The following is a 16,494-nucleotide window of genomic DNA, read 5'->3' as shown; positions in this document are numbered from 1 at the left end:
TAGGTAAACTATAGTATCACTTCTCTTCAAGACCCAGTAGTTTCATTGATTTGCTGACTGGTGTGTCAAGATCACTTCCTAGCTTCGGACAGAAGCAACTTTCCATATTTTGCCAACATCTTGAGAAGTGGCAAAGTAGGCAGGTTGATACAGCTGCCTGAAGGGTCACCATGTTAGGATTACAGGAAGACGACTGGCTGTCGCGCTTAGACACTAGTATTCCTCTGTCACAAGAATTTGTGAGTCATGATCTTACTAACCTGCAGTGAATTCTCAGACACAGACTCATTAGTTACTAATAAGTGCAAGAGTATCGACAAACAATACTCTAGTTATGGGACTTTGTAACAGGCCTGGATGGGAGTTGGGCACCTTTAGAGCATTGAAAATAGGTCTTGACAAGCCCTTTGTTTTTTTTTCATCTGAACCTAAAATGTACCTTGGAAGTTGAAGGGTGAGCCTCCCCCCCTCCAAGATTGACAAAGTATAGGATATTTGAGCCTCTGAGAAGTATAATATTAAGTGCTATCAAACAGCAACCAGGTGTGTCACAGGCATACATGTAACTCTGTGGCCAGGGCACCAGCCACCCATTGAGATACTACCACTAAGAGTTATTGGGTTCTTTTGACCTTCACTCAAGGGTTAACTACTGCACTATAATTGTTCAGTGGCTACTTTCCTCTTGGTAAGGGTAGAAGATAGCAATGGTAAGCAGCTCTTCTAGGAGAAGGACACTCCAAAATCAAACCATTATTCTCTAGTCTCGAGTAGTGCCTTAGCTTCTGTACCATGGTCTTCCACTGTTCTTCCTCTTTTCTTTTTATATGAACGATCCAATTTAATGTTACTATTACTGTTTTAATTTGATTGCTTATTGCTTCTCTTATAGTTTGTTTATTTCCTAGTCTCCTTTTCTCACTAGGCTATTTTTCCCTGTTGGATCCCTTGGGCTTAGAGCATCTTCCTTTTCCAACTAGGGTTGTAGCTTAGCTTGTGATAAAATAACCCGCTGGTTGTGGTGAAAAATCTTGCCTTCAATCGCATACGTTTGATAGGGCATCCCAGTTGCACAACTGTGTGAAAACTTCCTGATGTGTCGACTAGTTATGCGAGGGAAGGAGCACTTAACAGGTGATCTTGTTCAATTATATGGAGTGTTACCTGTGGCTGGTGCAAGGAGACCAAGGATTACATTAATTATTGTGCTCACATGAGTATATCCTTCTGGTTCCTCTCACTCCACCATGAGACATTTCTCTCCCTTGGGAACCTTCGTATCCTTAGGGAAAGAGACCGATGTGTCACTCGATAGTCCAATAAAAGGAAGGGATGAAAGGCTGGCAACAGATGTATACAGTAGTGTAATCCCTGCATCACACCTTGCCAGTCAGGGCTCTTTCATTTCCTCGTTTCCCACTGGTCGAGTATTAAAGACAGCGAAGGGAAAACTGAAAAGTAGTTGGAATTTCTGTGAGCATTTTTCATCTTTGATAAGGTGCATTAACAAAAGGTGGTGCTGATCAGTTCAGTGTTTTGTTTACATCCGAGAGAAAAATAAAGGTGCCTTATATGAATTTACATTGTCTCTACTGCAGAATAAAGAAATGCATATTTTGTTAAAAAGCAATGCTTACAGTAGTGTACTACTGTGCTTACAGTAGTGTACTACTGTTAAGTGCTTAAATGTAAAAAATAGTTGTAGTACATCTGTTGGTTTTTTCATTGAACTTGAGTGGGGTGCATTGTCAATAGTTGGCACAGGTTTTTTTTTTTTTTTTTAAGAGGATCTTCCCAGTCTTCATTTTACTGTCCTGGTCGAGCGTTTTGTAGCAAAGGAGGAAAGAAGGGCTAGGCCCTTCATCCTGGCCAATAGTGATTGTGCTCAGTTCTGTATATAACTCAGCACAGATAGCAGTAGCATAAGAGAGCCTGTATCGCATACCATATGTCCCTTTTGGGGTACCACAACATTTCTCGCATAAGGAGATATCTGTTATAGAGTCTTACGTCACGCAACTCCTGTTGATCAGTAATTCTAGACTGTGATGTCTTCATGCTTCTTTTTCTTTGAAGTAGCAGTGACGGAAGAATCTAACAAAGACAGGGCAGAGGAAGAACTATAGTCAATTCTTTTTAGTGAGGCAGAATTGCACCGACAAGCAGGGGTGCCCATTTAGCTTGGAAAAGTTTCCTAATAGCTGATTGGAAACTTTTCCGAGCTAATAGGGCACCCCTGCAAATCGGTGCAAATCTGCCTCACTAAAATGAATTAACTATAGAAGAGGGGAGAGGAGTACACCACAGTCTACTCTAGAACAGCAGCAGCAACAACCCTTTAGCACCTCCAGGGGCAAAGCAGTAGTCAGAAAGATAATGCAGGGGCAACTATGGTGTCCAGGCGGCAGCAAAAAAACACTCTCTAGCTGTCGGAACATCAGTCAAGGCCAATAGCAGTCGGAACACCAGTCAAGGCCAACGTCTTGATGTTCAGGTTATCGTCGTCGTTGTACAGCCACACATAGCAAGGAGATAATTGTAAACAGTAATCCCCCACCCCACAGCAAAAGGCACAAGATTAAGATTATTGGTAGGATTACACAAAAACCTGTCACACATTTTTAGTCTTATCTGCAAAACAAATGCATATCCTTTACATAACATTGCTTTATCCAGAATTTCCCAAGCACAGCAGCTTGTCCACAAACTTATCCAATTATCTAGAAAGAGAAAGCAGAGATTAAAAACAGCCAGAGTATGTGTACTGCTTGCAGCGTTTTTTAAAAGCGAGTGTCTAGCTGACTAATGGGTGGGTGGAGCTTCCCCACCTCCTGTTTGTAGTGTTAACTATATAGTTGAATTTTTAACATTCGTTCCAGGTTTTCTAAAGTTATTGTATAAAAAGACAATAGTTTGCATGTGTATAAAAATTTTTAATATAATGGAGGAATTGTACTGTTTTTGAATCTCATACAAATTGTTTTCCATTTATTTTCTTTAACAGGCAGTGGCTTCCACGTGTCAAATTAGAACCTTTAGGTGTAGATTCAGCTCTAGATAAAGCCAAGTTAGTTGAATCTCGTAAACCAGCCGAGAGAAAAGCAGTCAAGAAAGCTTATGAGAAAGCCATTTTGCACCGTTGTAGAGTTACAGGAGAAAATACCGGACTTAGTGGGGAATCAGAGAATGAAGAAGCTAGCTAACTCTGGCATGCTTAGTATTTATTCTTTATTTTCCATGTAATTCATTTACTTTTGCAAAAAAGTGCTGAACCAATGAATAGCCTCTTCCCTGAAAGGATTGCCAATGTCTTATTTTCCTACTTCGCATGTTAGCTCTTTTATTTTCTACGTACAAAATTCACTGCTAAGTAAGTTTCTCTTAATTTAATTTATTTATTTTTATACAGATAATCTTGAAAACTAATATTGTATACCAGTTTTATTATGTATTGTATTCAGAAAATATATTGTGTAATTACTTTTTTTTTTATAATTCACCCTTTTTTACTTGATATATCACAAATTTTTAAAGTGAAAATAATCTTTCCTAGCTATCAATTTGGTGTGAACCTGACAACCAACAGACTTTAATTCAAAGTTTCGAGATTGCTGCCGCCTGAGAGATTTTACTTTCATTTCAGCAAAGGGAATTAGAGTGGTAGCTGAGGAGGATATTTCTTAAAAATGGACTTCGGTTAGTTTCACTAGTCCTTAATAAGGAAAGACTCACTTGGTGGGAGTAAGTTTCCCATGAACCGCGCTGAAAGGTAGTTTGTTCTGGCACTAAATTACTAACCTTCTCGCTCTTTATAGTAGAGGTATATTTCTGCAACAGCTGAAACTAGCAAAAAGACTAGCAAGGTATAACCACCCTATCGGAGGGTAGACCAACCCGCTCAAGACACCCACCGGTAAAAAGCTGTAATTTTATATTTTGTGTCTGGAGTGAATATTCTCTCCTGTTAACCCTTAATAAACTGGAAATGGCTTTTGACTAACTTTTCAGGAAGTGATCATCCTCTCAGTGGGGGTTCAGTGATGGTAGAGTTTTAAAAAGTCTTGACATCTTATTCCATTGTCTCGAAGTCGAATGAGTAGAACAATGATGACTTCCCTTAGGTGCAGACAACGTCGCTTTCCTTAGCTTGTGGCAACTTCTGCCCTCCTTGGGGCGTTTGGGTCTCCCCATCTAGGGAATGGCTTGCAATGATGCTACAGTTAAAGGCACAGTGGAAGAGTACACTTGCCTCACCATGGGTTAACCATGGTCTTCCCCTCAGAGACTGGAGGTAATGCACTGATAGAGATCTTGTAAACATACCTGGAGCACTCTCAGCATCTGCTAACTTTCATGCCTGCAGCTCCAGCACAGAAACAAGAGAAGTTGCTGACTGGTTCCCCTTGGGGTTACCAGTCTAGCGATCCTCTCGAGGAGAACCCAGAAACTGACTACGGTCAAGTTTCAAAGCTAGTCTCATGAACATGATCCCTTCTGGGGTATTGTCGCAGATGGTGATGACTGCTGATTGCCGACTCTCCCCTCGACCAGTCGGGGTTAGTGAAGCAGATGGTGAAACGGTCACCGCCTCTCCTATCGTGCCCTTAGGGTACAACAGGTCTTGTGAGCAAAAGCCCTTCGCAATCATTGATGCAGAGGGTGATGCCTACCAATTGCTTGCGGTCGCTGCCTCTCTTCTCTCATGAACAAGTCTTGTAGACTTTAACCCTTTGGGGCTATGGCCACATATGGTGACTGCTTGTAGTCACAGCTTCTCAACGGGCACAACAAAGCTCATTGAGTTTTGTGAGGCCAGGAACTTTGGGGCCCATTTTTCCTGTGCGTCAGCACGAAAATCTTTCTTGTGTGTGGGCAAACAAAGCCCTTTCATGAGAGAGAGAGAGAGATTGATTGATTTGAAGTTTTCAGGCATCCTGACATCTAAGATCATAGAGAGAGAGAGAGAGAACACGCACTAGCGAGCAAGGTTCTATGCAAGCTCCTCTCACTTATTCATGTGAGAGAGCAAACACTGATACTACTTCGCTGACGAGGGTCTGGCCAAGATCCTCTAACCTTTCATGGGAAAGAACAAACTCAGAAACTGCGCCAGCGAGCTCTGATAGCTGACGAGGGTCTGACCGAACTTCTCTGACCTTTTTGTGCAAGAGAACGAACCCACACAATGAACATTGGAAAGATGAGGCGAGCTCCTCTCGCTGACCAGGGTCTGATCGAGTGCTGGCGAGCACCTCTTCCCTGTTTATGAGAAAGCGATCGCCCAAACACCAAGCGTCAGCGAGATGCGCAGGTTAGCTCCTCTAGCTGACGAGGTCTGCACAACTACAACTGCTTGCCAACACTCCCATACTGTGGTTATAGTATGAGCTTCTTAATTTGCACATGCACATGCTCACTGATATGACTGCCAGACCTTCCTCAAAGGTGGAAACCTGCAGCAATACAACAAGGCTCCTAGGGCAGACCCTATGGGAGTTATTGCCGCAAATTAAGAATGCCTACCGACCACATACAGCTGCCGCATTCCACCATTGGGGGCACAACAAGTCCCGTTAGATATAATCCTACTGGGTTATTGCAGCAACTGGGAATGACTGCAGATGGCTTACGGCCGCTGTATCACATCAATTATGCCTCAGGGCACAACTAGTCATGTGAAACATAATCCTTCGGGTTTATTATCTCGGCCTTCTCCCTATGGGATAGAGAGCGCATCAGAGCACTCACATAGTTCCGGCCTCTGACCCCTTGCGATCTGCTCCTCACCCTGCCGTGCCCTCAAAGCACAACTGCCTCATGAGACATAACCCTTTACGGTTAGTCCCTCAAGATTCGACAAGTGTACCTGTAAGCGAATACTTGCTTGCTATACAAACGATAGCAAGCAAGTATTCGCTTACAGGTACACATGTCTTGCACACAAGGCTGGTAGCTGAGCACTTACTACCGATAAAGAAGATTTGATCACTTCGCTAGCCACATATACAGTGGACCCCCGGCGTACGGCGTCCCCAGCTTACGTTTTTTTCAAGTTACGGTGTGGAATACGATTTTTTTTCGTCCCCTTGTTAAGGCATTTTCCCCACCTTACGGCATCGAATTCCAAAATTCAAACTTGGCGGTCGATACGTGTATGACTGTGCGAGTCACTCGCCTCACAACACCCTCATACATCACTGCATACGTCACTAAGAAGCTGGTATGTTATTGGTCGGCGTCACTAAGATGCCGATACGCTATTGGCCAAAATAAATTCTCTCTCTCTCTCTCTCTCTCTCCTCTCTCTCTCTCTCTCTCTCTCCCTCTCTCTCTCTCTCTCTCTCTCTCTCTCTCTCTCTCAGTAAGAATATAAAATGGTCAGAAATAAATGAAGAACTGAATAAAGAATGGAAAAATGTATTTATAAGTGATAATATACAGGTAAATACGGACATACTGTACAAAATACTGGAGAAAATTGTTGAAAAATATGTACCGAAAAAAAACAATAAACAAAAGACGTGCATACCAAGAGACAGAAGGATCTTATTTCAGAAAATTAGAAAGTGGAAGAAAAATCTTGCAAAAGAAAAAAATGTGTGGAAAATGAGGGAAATAAAATGTAAGATAGAAAATGCAGAACAAAAGATTATACAGTCAAAAGAAAATGAAAAAAGGGACTTAGAAGAAAGGACACTTCAAAATATAAAAAGAAACCCCAAAGTACTTTACTCCTATGCAAAAAAGATGAATAAAAGGAGAATAGAAATAGGCCCTCTAAGAATTGAAGGACGGCTAACGAATGAAAAAAAGGAAATATGCAACATATTAGCAGAAAAATATAAGAGTGAGTTCACGCCAAGAATTGCGAATGAGAATAATGAAACAGAAATGAGAGAAGAAAATGTCGAATATCTAACGGATATAGATATTAATGAAGCAGATATTGTCACGGCTATAAACGAAATTAAAAATGGATAAGCAGCCGGACCAGATGGAGTTCCAGCGATTTTGTTAAAAAAAACTGCAAACACTATCGCGAAGCCGCTTGCAATACTGCTAAGACAGAGTGTAGATATGAGCGAGATATATGTTAAACATAAATTAGCTTATATAACCCCTATCTTCAAAAGTGGATCAAGACTAGAGGCAAGCAATTATAGACCTGTTAGTCTGACATCACATATTATGAAAGTGTATGAGAGGGTAATAAAAAAGAAAATAATGAACCATTTGGTCAAAAATAATTTGTTTAATATGGGTCAACACGGTTTCGTACCTGGAAAAAGTACACAGACCCAACTGATAGCACACTATGAAAACATATACAATAATATGATAAATGAAAAAGACACAGATGTGATCTATCTAGATTTTGCAAAAGCCTTTGACAAGGTAGACCATAACATATTGGAGAAAAAAATGAGAAAGCATAATATTGTGGGAAAGATAGGAAAATGGGTAAAAGAATTCCTGCAAAACAGAAAACAGATAGTGGTTGCAAATGACGAGAAATCAGATGAAGCCCAGGTAATATCTGGTGTGCCCCAAGGTACGGTATTAGCTGCACTGCTATTTGTTATTATGATCTCAGACATAGACTGTGATGTTGAAAACTCCGTAGTGAGAAGTTTCGCCGATGACACAAGAATAAGTAGAGAAATTACTTGTGATGAAGATAGGAACTCACTACAAAGAGATCTAAACAAAATATATGAATGGGCGGAGATAAATAGGATGGTATTTATCTCCGATAAATTTGAATCAATAAATTATGGAAACAGAGAAGGAATGGTGTATGCATACAAGGGACCTAATAATGAGACAATCACAAACAAGGAAGCAATTAAAGACCTTGGTGTAGTTTTAAATAGGAATATGTTATGCAACGACCAAATAGCAACACTGTTGGCTAAATGTAAAGCAAAAATGGGAATGTTATTCAGACACTTTAAAACAAGAAAAGCTGAACACATGATTATGCTTTACAAAACTTATGTGCGTAGTACACTCGAGTACTGCAATGTGATATGGTACCCACACTACCAAAAGGATATTGCGCAAATAGAGAGTGTACAAAGATCCTATACTGCTAGAATAGAAGAAGTTAAGGACCTTGACTACTGGGAAAGACTGCAATTTTTAAAACTATACAGTCTAGAAAGGAGAAGAGAACGCTACATGATAATACAAGCATGGAAGCAAATAGAAGGAATTGCTGAAAACATCATGGAGCTTAAAATATCAGAAAGAGCAAGCCAAGGTAGATTAATAGTGCCAAAAAGCATTCCAGGTAAACTGAGAAAGGCGCACAGGACATTAATCCACTACGCACCAGCATCGATAATGCAGCGACTATTTAATGTGCTGCCAGCTCATCTAAGAAACATATCAGGAGTGAGCGTAGATGTGTTTAAGAATCAGCTCGATAAATACCTAAGATGCATCCCAGACCATCCAAGACTGGAAGATGCAAAATACACCGGAAGATGCATTAGCAACTCTCTGGTGGATATACGAGGTGCCTCACTGAGGGACCTGGGGGAACCCAAACAAGAAATAAGGCAAGTCTCTCTCTCTCTCTCTCTCTCTCTCTCTCTCTCTCTCTCTCTCTCTCTCTGTGTGTGTGTGTGTGTTAGTGTTAATCGCGCGCTCAGTTCAGAATCTCACATGTGTTTCGTAAAGCCTTGATCTCGTGTGAGTGCTTGCGATATCATATTTTTTGGGCTAGAGCCATGTTGTCCTGATGGAAGGTTCCTTTAGGTAGCTCTCCAAGGGATATTTGTTACATTGATACTCCCAGAGAAATAAACCAAAGGTCTCCAGGATTCTAACTCCTGGCGCGAGTATCCAATTAAGGATATCGCATAATATCAGGGGACGTATTTTTAGATACGAGGCATAGCAATCTTCACCCTGAATAGATTTAACTCTTTGATGAAAAGAGGGGAAGATTGGCGAAAGAAGGGGGTGCCGATCTAGGTACCCGGTGGACCTCCTTCCCCATTACTACTACGACTTCATTCCTTTTCTTGTAGCTCTCTAAGCGAGTTGTGCTCCCGTTAACCCGGTGTTGTGTTACAAGTTTTTGGAATATTCATCATGCAATCTCCAGTATTTTCATCCTTTGGAAAGTCGAGTATTAATTCTTTCCTGTGTATAATTTTAATCTTCCTTTTCACAGTTAAATTTCGATAATTTAAGTGTGTTTAGGTGAGCCCTGCCCAGACTGGAGGCAGCTATTTTACGACTGCAGTTGCCCGTTACTAATGCATTTTAGTTAGTCAGTAGGACGACATTCCCGGTATTAAGCTACAATATTAGCTATTTAAGCAAATTATACAAGTGGTGCTCTTGCATACATGAATTTTATTCCTCTTCCTATTATGTGACTTTACTGATCGTATGCAGCGGGAGCCCCGGAGGTACCAAACCTTGGCCGGGGATTCTACCAGAGCGAGACTACTCTCGCTCATTTATATGTTAGTTGAGTAATTCCCCATGTTTAGCCTCACCCTATCATTCCTTATTGATTCGGATGAGAATTTACATTCTCTAGAATCTATGGATAAGGTATGATATACATTCTCTCACAGAGAAAAAGAGGCTAAACCCTTCTTTCCTCCCTGAGTGCCGCCGCCGACTATGTTGCAGCAAAGAAACCATGTTTCCTCTGTCGCCGACGACGTCGTTAGCACAGGAAGCCATGCTTCCTCAGTTCACTGTTGTAGGTAGGCGGCATACCTGCCACCACCTCTCTTCCCAGTGAACTACAAGACCCTTCCCCTTCCCCTTCTGTCCTTTAGTGACGGCATAGCCGTCGCAACATTCTTTCACCGGTATTCTGACAAGTCATCCCGGCTTGCCAGGTCGACTGCGTTACCGGCTGGTACCCTGCCGGCAGCAGTTAGTTCAGCCACCTTCCCCCCTTATGTCCTTCCTTCACCAGAATTGAATATCACGGTGGGAAGATTGAGCTGGCCCTGACGGCTGCCAGTGGGAAACCTAACATACTTTGAGAAGGCCTCAGCCCTCCCTTGGACTGCCATGCACAATTGTTGCCGGCGGCGGCAGCTCCTTTGTGGATGGATGGAAGCCAGAATCAGACAGATTCTTATCCCTTCCATTGGAACTCTCATTCGAGCAAGGAAACAGTAAGCGGCCTGATAGTCCTCCTATACTTCCAATTGTTATGTTAACCATAATAATAGGAATCTCTCCTTCCTCAATGCTTTCTCTCTTCTTATCAGTTAGTGCCGCCAGGTACTAACTTAACCCCAGCAGTGCGCCGGCTAACTACTGTATACATCTATACAGTAGTTCACATAATTTCTAACATACTCTGTCCTTCCTGTCATAGTCTATTGTTGGGACCACAATTTTATGTTGAGGCTGAGTACTCCCTCAACACCCAGATGGTTTATTTCAATCGTCGGGACCTTAAAAAATCACCGATCAGTGTTAATGTATACTACAGGTAGATAATGTTAGTATAGCGCTTACTAACCCTAACTCTAGTCCCTAGAGTTTACTCCTACCTTGTATTCTCCCTATCAGGGAACTAAATATTAATTACTGACGGAGGTCTCGCCAATGGCCTGGGAGGGGAAACACAGATATGTGTCTTTTCTACTTCCTTTCAAGCTTACTATCCTTAAGCTATCATAAATGATAGTAATTACTATTGTTGATAAAAATTGTATGCTTTTATATCACAGATATAAAAAATTATATACTCATTGAGCCCCTTTTCCTTTACAGGAGGAGCCAATGGAGTATGCAGCCTTAGCCTGCAACCACAAAGGCAAAAAGACTTTTTGTGGCCACACTAAGTGCAGGACTCATGCCCCCTGGTGCATCGTGTCGGGAGTCCTCAAGTATTGGGACCCGAAGGGTTGCCCCACCTGTTCGACCCTGCTTGCCAACGGCTTCGGAGAAGCTCCCTCAGTCAACATAGAGATACAGCGAGGGAGACCCTTCGCAAATGGGTAAGTAAATTCCAAGAGAATTTTCAGGGACCGTACTTACCCAACGACTCCCCAAGGTGCCTACTGTTCCATAAGGCTTTACAAACCCGGTGGTGCACCCGGAATAGGTCCAGTCTTCCCTCGTACAACTGGAGATCGATCCGGACATAGACAAGGCACTTGAAGGCATGGACATCCACCAAGAAAGGACATCAGAAGTGTCCATTGACACTTGAGTACTACGTGGAGATTGTTGGCGCGTGCGGAAGACCATCGGTACCCGCACGTTGAAGACTGTCGGAGTGCACGGAAGGCTGTGTGCTTGCACAAGATTATTGGAACGCGCACACGCGAAGGCCGTCGGAGCACGCCCGCGCGTAAGGCCGTCGGTGCGCTTGCACGGTAGTCTATTGGCGCACGTGCAGGATACCATCGGCCCCCACGCGCAGAAGAAAGTCGGCACGCACACACGCAATACTGTTGGTGTGCGTGCGGGAGACCCCAGGTGCTCGCGCGGGGGAGAAAGTCGGCCGTGCGCGCGGAACTGTTGCAGTGCGCGCGCAGGAGCATTGGCGCTAGCGCGCGTGGAATATCATCGGCACCCGCGCGCGGAAGATCGTCGCGCGTAATCGCGTACCAGAATGTTGGCACGCACGCAAGATTATTGGCGCACGCGGGAGACCATCGGTACCCGCGCGCGGGAAAGATCGTCGGCGCTTGCGCGCGTATGAAGATCGTCGGCGCTTGCGTGCGTATGAAGATCGTCGGCGCTTGCGCGCGTAAGAAGATCGGCGAGCGCGCGCGCGTGCTTCACGCGCTAGGAGGTTGAAGGGTCAGCTGGCAGGACGATCAGGAACTGGGATGTGCCCTTTAAAAAAGGGCGGGCATCCCCCGATGAGGACCGTAAGCAGGTCTGCTTTAGAGTCCAGGACCGAAGTCCTTCGTTGCCGCGCAAGGTTGCGCTGTTAGATCGGTAGATCAGCTGGCAGGACGATCAGGAACTAGGATGTGCCCTTTGGAAGGGCCAGCATCCACCGATGGTACCGTAAAAGGTCCGTGTTAGAGTCCAGGACCGAAGTCCAAAGGACCACGTTGCAGCACAAGGTTGAGGTCACTGGAAGGTCTGCTTGATCCTCCAAGGAAGAGTCTCTATGAGAGGCCTCTCCCGCGAACGAGAGAGGTGACTACTTCGTAGAAGAGACTTGAAGACACTCGTGATGACACCCCTTAGGGCCGTTGGATCAGCAAGCTGACCTATCAGTAGCGATCCTCCGAAGAGGAGTCTCATGAGTGGCCTCTCTCGCGAACGAGAGAGGTGACACTTCGTAGAAGAGACCTGAAGACACTCGTGGTGACGCCCCTTAGGGCCAGTAGATCAGCAAGCTGACCTTAGCAGTAGCGATCCTCCGAAGAGGAGTCTCTAGGAGTGGCCTCTCTCGCGAACGAGAGAGGTGAACACTTCATAGAAGAGACTTGCCAAGACTGTGCTCCACCCCCTGAAGGAAGAGAAACTCAGCAAGGGGGGAGAAAAGTCTGGCCGAAGGGCAGCCACTGAGTCGAAGGCGATGAATTTATTAAGGTATGGGAAGTTCTCCCTCTGAAGGGAGAAAACCTCACACCTGGGGAGAAAACCTCACCTGGGGAGGAAACCTCCCTCGGAAGGGATGTTGTCCAACCCCTGGAGGCGAGCCTCCTTTAGCATTCTAAGATGATCTGAAGTGCTGGCATGTTGTCACGGGAGTACTTCTAAGAGAAGGGATAACCCCCATGACGACGTCCTCTGAGGGACGGCAGCGACAGCAGATTCCCCAGGCATGAACAGGACAGCTCTGCTTGATTTGGCACTCTTTAGTCAAACGAAGAAAAATTGCATAGTTAACTGGGAAAATAAAATTAAATAATTATTTTAACAGAAATTCTCTAGGGAGCAACTCCGAAGAGCAACCCCGAGGGAATAACATAAAATAAGAATTAAGTATGCGCCCTCCTTCCCCAGATGACATCCATGGGAGAAGGGGGGGAGCGGAGTAACTGTAATAAAAACAGAATTATAATTATCTAACTCATCTAAGAATATTCACTAATAGTGAGAACCACTGACCCCCCGAAGGGAAGTGTTCCCCACGGAGAAAGCTGAAAAGTTAAAATACAATTAGATTTCACTAAAAATAATTGAGACAAACAAACGGAATAGCAACCTAATCCGCAACGGGAAAGGAGCTTCCGTAATAGTACGTAGTTGTAGTAAAGGTGAACGACCTCGAGTAGAGAAAGACCGTAGTCAATCTTAAAAGGCCACATTCCCTTTGCACAGAATCCAAGTTTCCCGTAGGAAAAGAGGAAAAGCGAAGATAATAGATGAATGAAGAGGGTCCAGGTGATGACGATTCCCCTGCGGCAGCCGAGTTAACGGATATATGCCGACGGGAAGACCGATGGACCAGAGAGGGAGAGGTCGTTCCCCAGGAAGTGGAACTGTGTTGGCCTTGCACTACGCATGTGTCGTTGTCGTATATCACACACACACAGCACAAACACTGAAAAGAAAACTTACTACATTTCTATACACGTATATATACGTAAACATTAAGAATGTTTATATATATATTTACAAGTATAAGAAAAAGTATAAGTAAAAAGACAAAAATTAATAGCAGTCCAAAATAGGCGAGGTGAGAGAGAGGAAACAACCGTTCTCGCTCCGAGCCAAAAGTAAAGTGAGCTCAAGCACAGGTGTGTGTGTGGGGGGGGTAGCAAGCTACCCTCCCCTACCCCCGCTAACTAGCGGTGTGGGTAGTAAACCCTCGTTAAATTTTAATGGCTCATCATTTCAGCTACGCCGAAAGTAGTACCCCTATTAAATAGCGTGGTTAGTATTCCAGTTACAGAACAACTAACAATTTAGCATACTGACAGAGCAACACTGCATTTATTTGCTCAGGGGTAAACAGTACCACTCGAGCGATCACAAGACCAAGAAGGTACTCGTCTAAAGAGAATCAGGCTGTGTAAAGTGTATTCACGAACCTTTTTATATAATAAAGTGAAAAAACCCATGTTCCGATGTCCCATTATCCGTGGACATTGGACAAAAATATGAAAAAAAAATTGGAAAAAGGGCTCAATTTGATTGTTTTATAATGTCTTTCTCAGTTATATACCAAACTTTAATGCAATATCTTTAAAACTAAGGGAGAAGATAGAATTTGAATATCAATAAGTATAGTTTTGAAATCAGGGCATTCAAAGTTTTCTTTGTATTTTTACAAAGACAATATTAATAAATCATGATTAACATGAATTTTATGTTTCTTTTGGATATTAATAAACCAAAACAATGTTATTCATTATAATTTGATTATAAATGAAGATTCCTTTGGACACAGGGATACAAAGGAAAGGGTAAGGAAATGAACACGTGGGTAGCGCGTGGTAGACACAAAGGGTCGGGGGACACAAAGGGTCGCACAGGGTAAGAGAGAGCGCGGCGAGATGATAATCATGTCGCGACCAGAAACTTACTGAGGAGACGAAATGAGCTTGCACGCTCTCCGACCCCGGGTCGCCTCAGGGCGCGTTTCACTCCGCCTGAGGTTAGCCCCTTAGAAAACGGGAATAGGGTAAACTACACAAAAACCTGGTCAGTTAGGGTAGAGTTACCAGTAACTCCTAAGAAGGTAGTTCTAGGTAAGTATGTTAGGAAAAATACAAATTACTTAAAAATTTGTGATTTCCTTTGGACAAGATCTTGCTGCTTTAGGCTCCTGGTCAGGCGAGACGGTCGCTCCTTCATTCACAACTCTCTCCTTCACTAACTCCACTAATATCACCGATTACCCACTTCTGAACTCAGAGTGAATTTTCTTCATAAAATTCTTGCCGAAACTAAGAAAAAGACGTAAAAGCGAGCGAATGTCAGAGGTCAAGCTCAAACGTGTACTATCTCTGAGGTTTTGTGCTAGCAATGAAGGGTTTAATTATAACTTCCTGTCTTGTGACTCATGGAATCTATACATATGCCATTTCGGTGCAGTAGCTGCTGGTGTTCATCAAAAACAAAGTTCGGAGTAGGACAGTTTAAGCAGAACAGAGACGTTCGTCAAGCCAAGAAATGAAGAACAAAGCTTGTAATGCAAACTTACTTTCGAGAAATACATTCGGTCTATTTTTCCCAGTAATTGGAGAAAAATTGGCTTTTTGGGACAGTCTTTCAAGAATTCCGGTGATCAATTTATTCTGAAAAGAATATTCCAATTCTTTCATTCTACCTTCTTTTGAGTACTGTTCTCCTGTCTGGATCTCAAGCCACTGACTCTCATCTTAATTTGTTGGACAAAAATTCATGGTCTATTAAATTTCTTTTTCTTGATCTGGATATTAATCTCTAGCACTGTCTTTCAGTTCTTGTTTTTGAAGGGCCTTCAATACTGCTATTGTGTTGACAAAATCAAAAGCTTTCTCATAGTCTGTAAATGCCATACACAGTGGTTTGTCATATTCTCTTGATTTTTCCATTAGCAGGTTAATTAAATGCATGTAGTATAAGATTTTTCCAATGATTCTAACCATCCTTTGCATTCAGACTCTTACATCCTGCCCGTAGTACTACTTACTTTACTTTAAGGGCTACTTTTCTGGTCCTATACAGCACAGGAACCTTACTCTCTACAGGACCTCCACAGTCAGTTTATCATGTTCGTTTGAAAGCATTCAACATTTCCCTCCACATATTTCTCATTTATTGTCAAATCCACACTATGGAAGCACTTAGAGAACAACAAAGTCTTCAGTTTCTTCTTGAAAGCCTTAATATCTTGAGTCTTTCAAATTTCTAGTTGGAGCTTATTGTATAGTCTCGGAGCCGCACATCTAAAGGCTCTAGAGCCTATAGTAGGCATGCAATTATTTCTAACAGTCTTGCCTTCCCCATTATAGGGCTCAATACTCCACTGAATTCTAAAAGTTTTATTCCAGCTATGATCAGACTTTATCATCATTATCATTATTATCATCATCATCAATTTTCAATTATCTATTATTATTATTATTATTATTATTATTATTATTATTAGCCAAGCTACAACCCTAGTTGGAAAAGAAAGATGCTATAAGTCCAAGGGCTCCAACATGGAAAAAAAACCCATGGAGGAAAGGAAATAAGAAAACGATATAAGTTATGAACAATTGAAATAAAATATCTTAAAAACATTAACAACATTGAAACAGATGATTCATATATAGACTATAAAAAAACATTTGCTGCAGGTTTGAACTTTTGAAGTTCTACTGATTCAACTACCCAATTAGGAAGATCATTCCACAACTTGGTCACAGCTAAAATAAAACTTCTAGAATACTGTACAGTATTGAGCCTCATGATGGAGAAGGCCTGACTATTAGAATTAACGGCATGCTTGATATTACAAACAGGATGGAACTGTCAGGAAGATCTGAATTTAAAGGATGGTCAAAATTATGAAAAATTATATTTTCATTATAAAATAAATTTTTGAACATACTTACTCGG

General features: G+C 42.5%; 1 protein-coding gene across 7 annotated transcripts in view; it reads left to right on the top strand.

Moving 5' to 3' along the window:
- Window positions 1–3,482, top strand: part of LOC137634292 (peregrin-like) — a 228,618-nt gene extending 225,136 nt beyond the window's left edge. For all 7 annotated transcript variants that reach the window (XM_068366626.1, XM_068366622.1, XM_068366628.1 and 4 more), the window contains one exon: window positions 3,005–3,482. In XM_068366626.1, coding sequence (XP_068222727.1) covers window positions 3,005–3,203 — 199 coding nt within the window. In that variant the 3' untranslated portion in view covers window positions 3,204–3,482. The remainder of the gene's footprint in view (window positions 1–3,004) is intronic.
- The last annotated feature ends 13,012 nt before the right edge of the window (window positions 3,483–16,494 follow it).

The sequence above is a fragment of the Palaemon carinicauda genome, chromosome 44, assembly GCF_036898095.1.
Source record: "Palaemon carinicauda isolate YSFRI2023 chromosome 44, ASM3689809v2, whole genome shotgun sequence".
In the NCBI taxonomy this organism is placed as follows: domain Eukaryota; kingdom Metazoa; phylum Arthropoda; class Malacostraca; order Decapoda; family Palaemonidae; genus Palaemon; species Palaemon carinicauda.
Note: the sequence above shows the minus strand (reverse complement) of the source record. Positions and strands in the feature narration are given on the sequence as shown.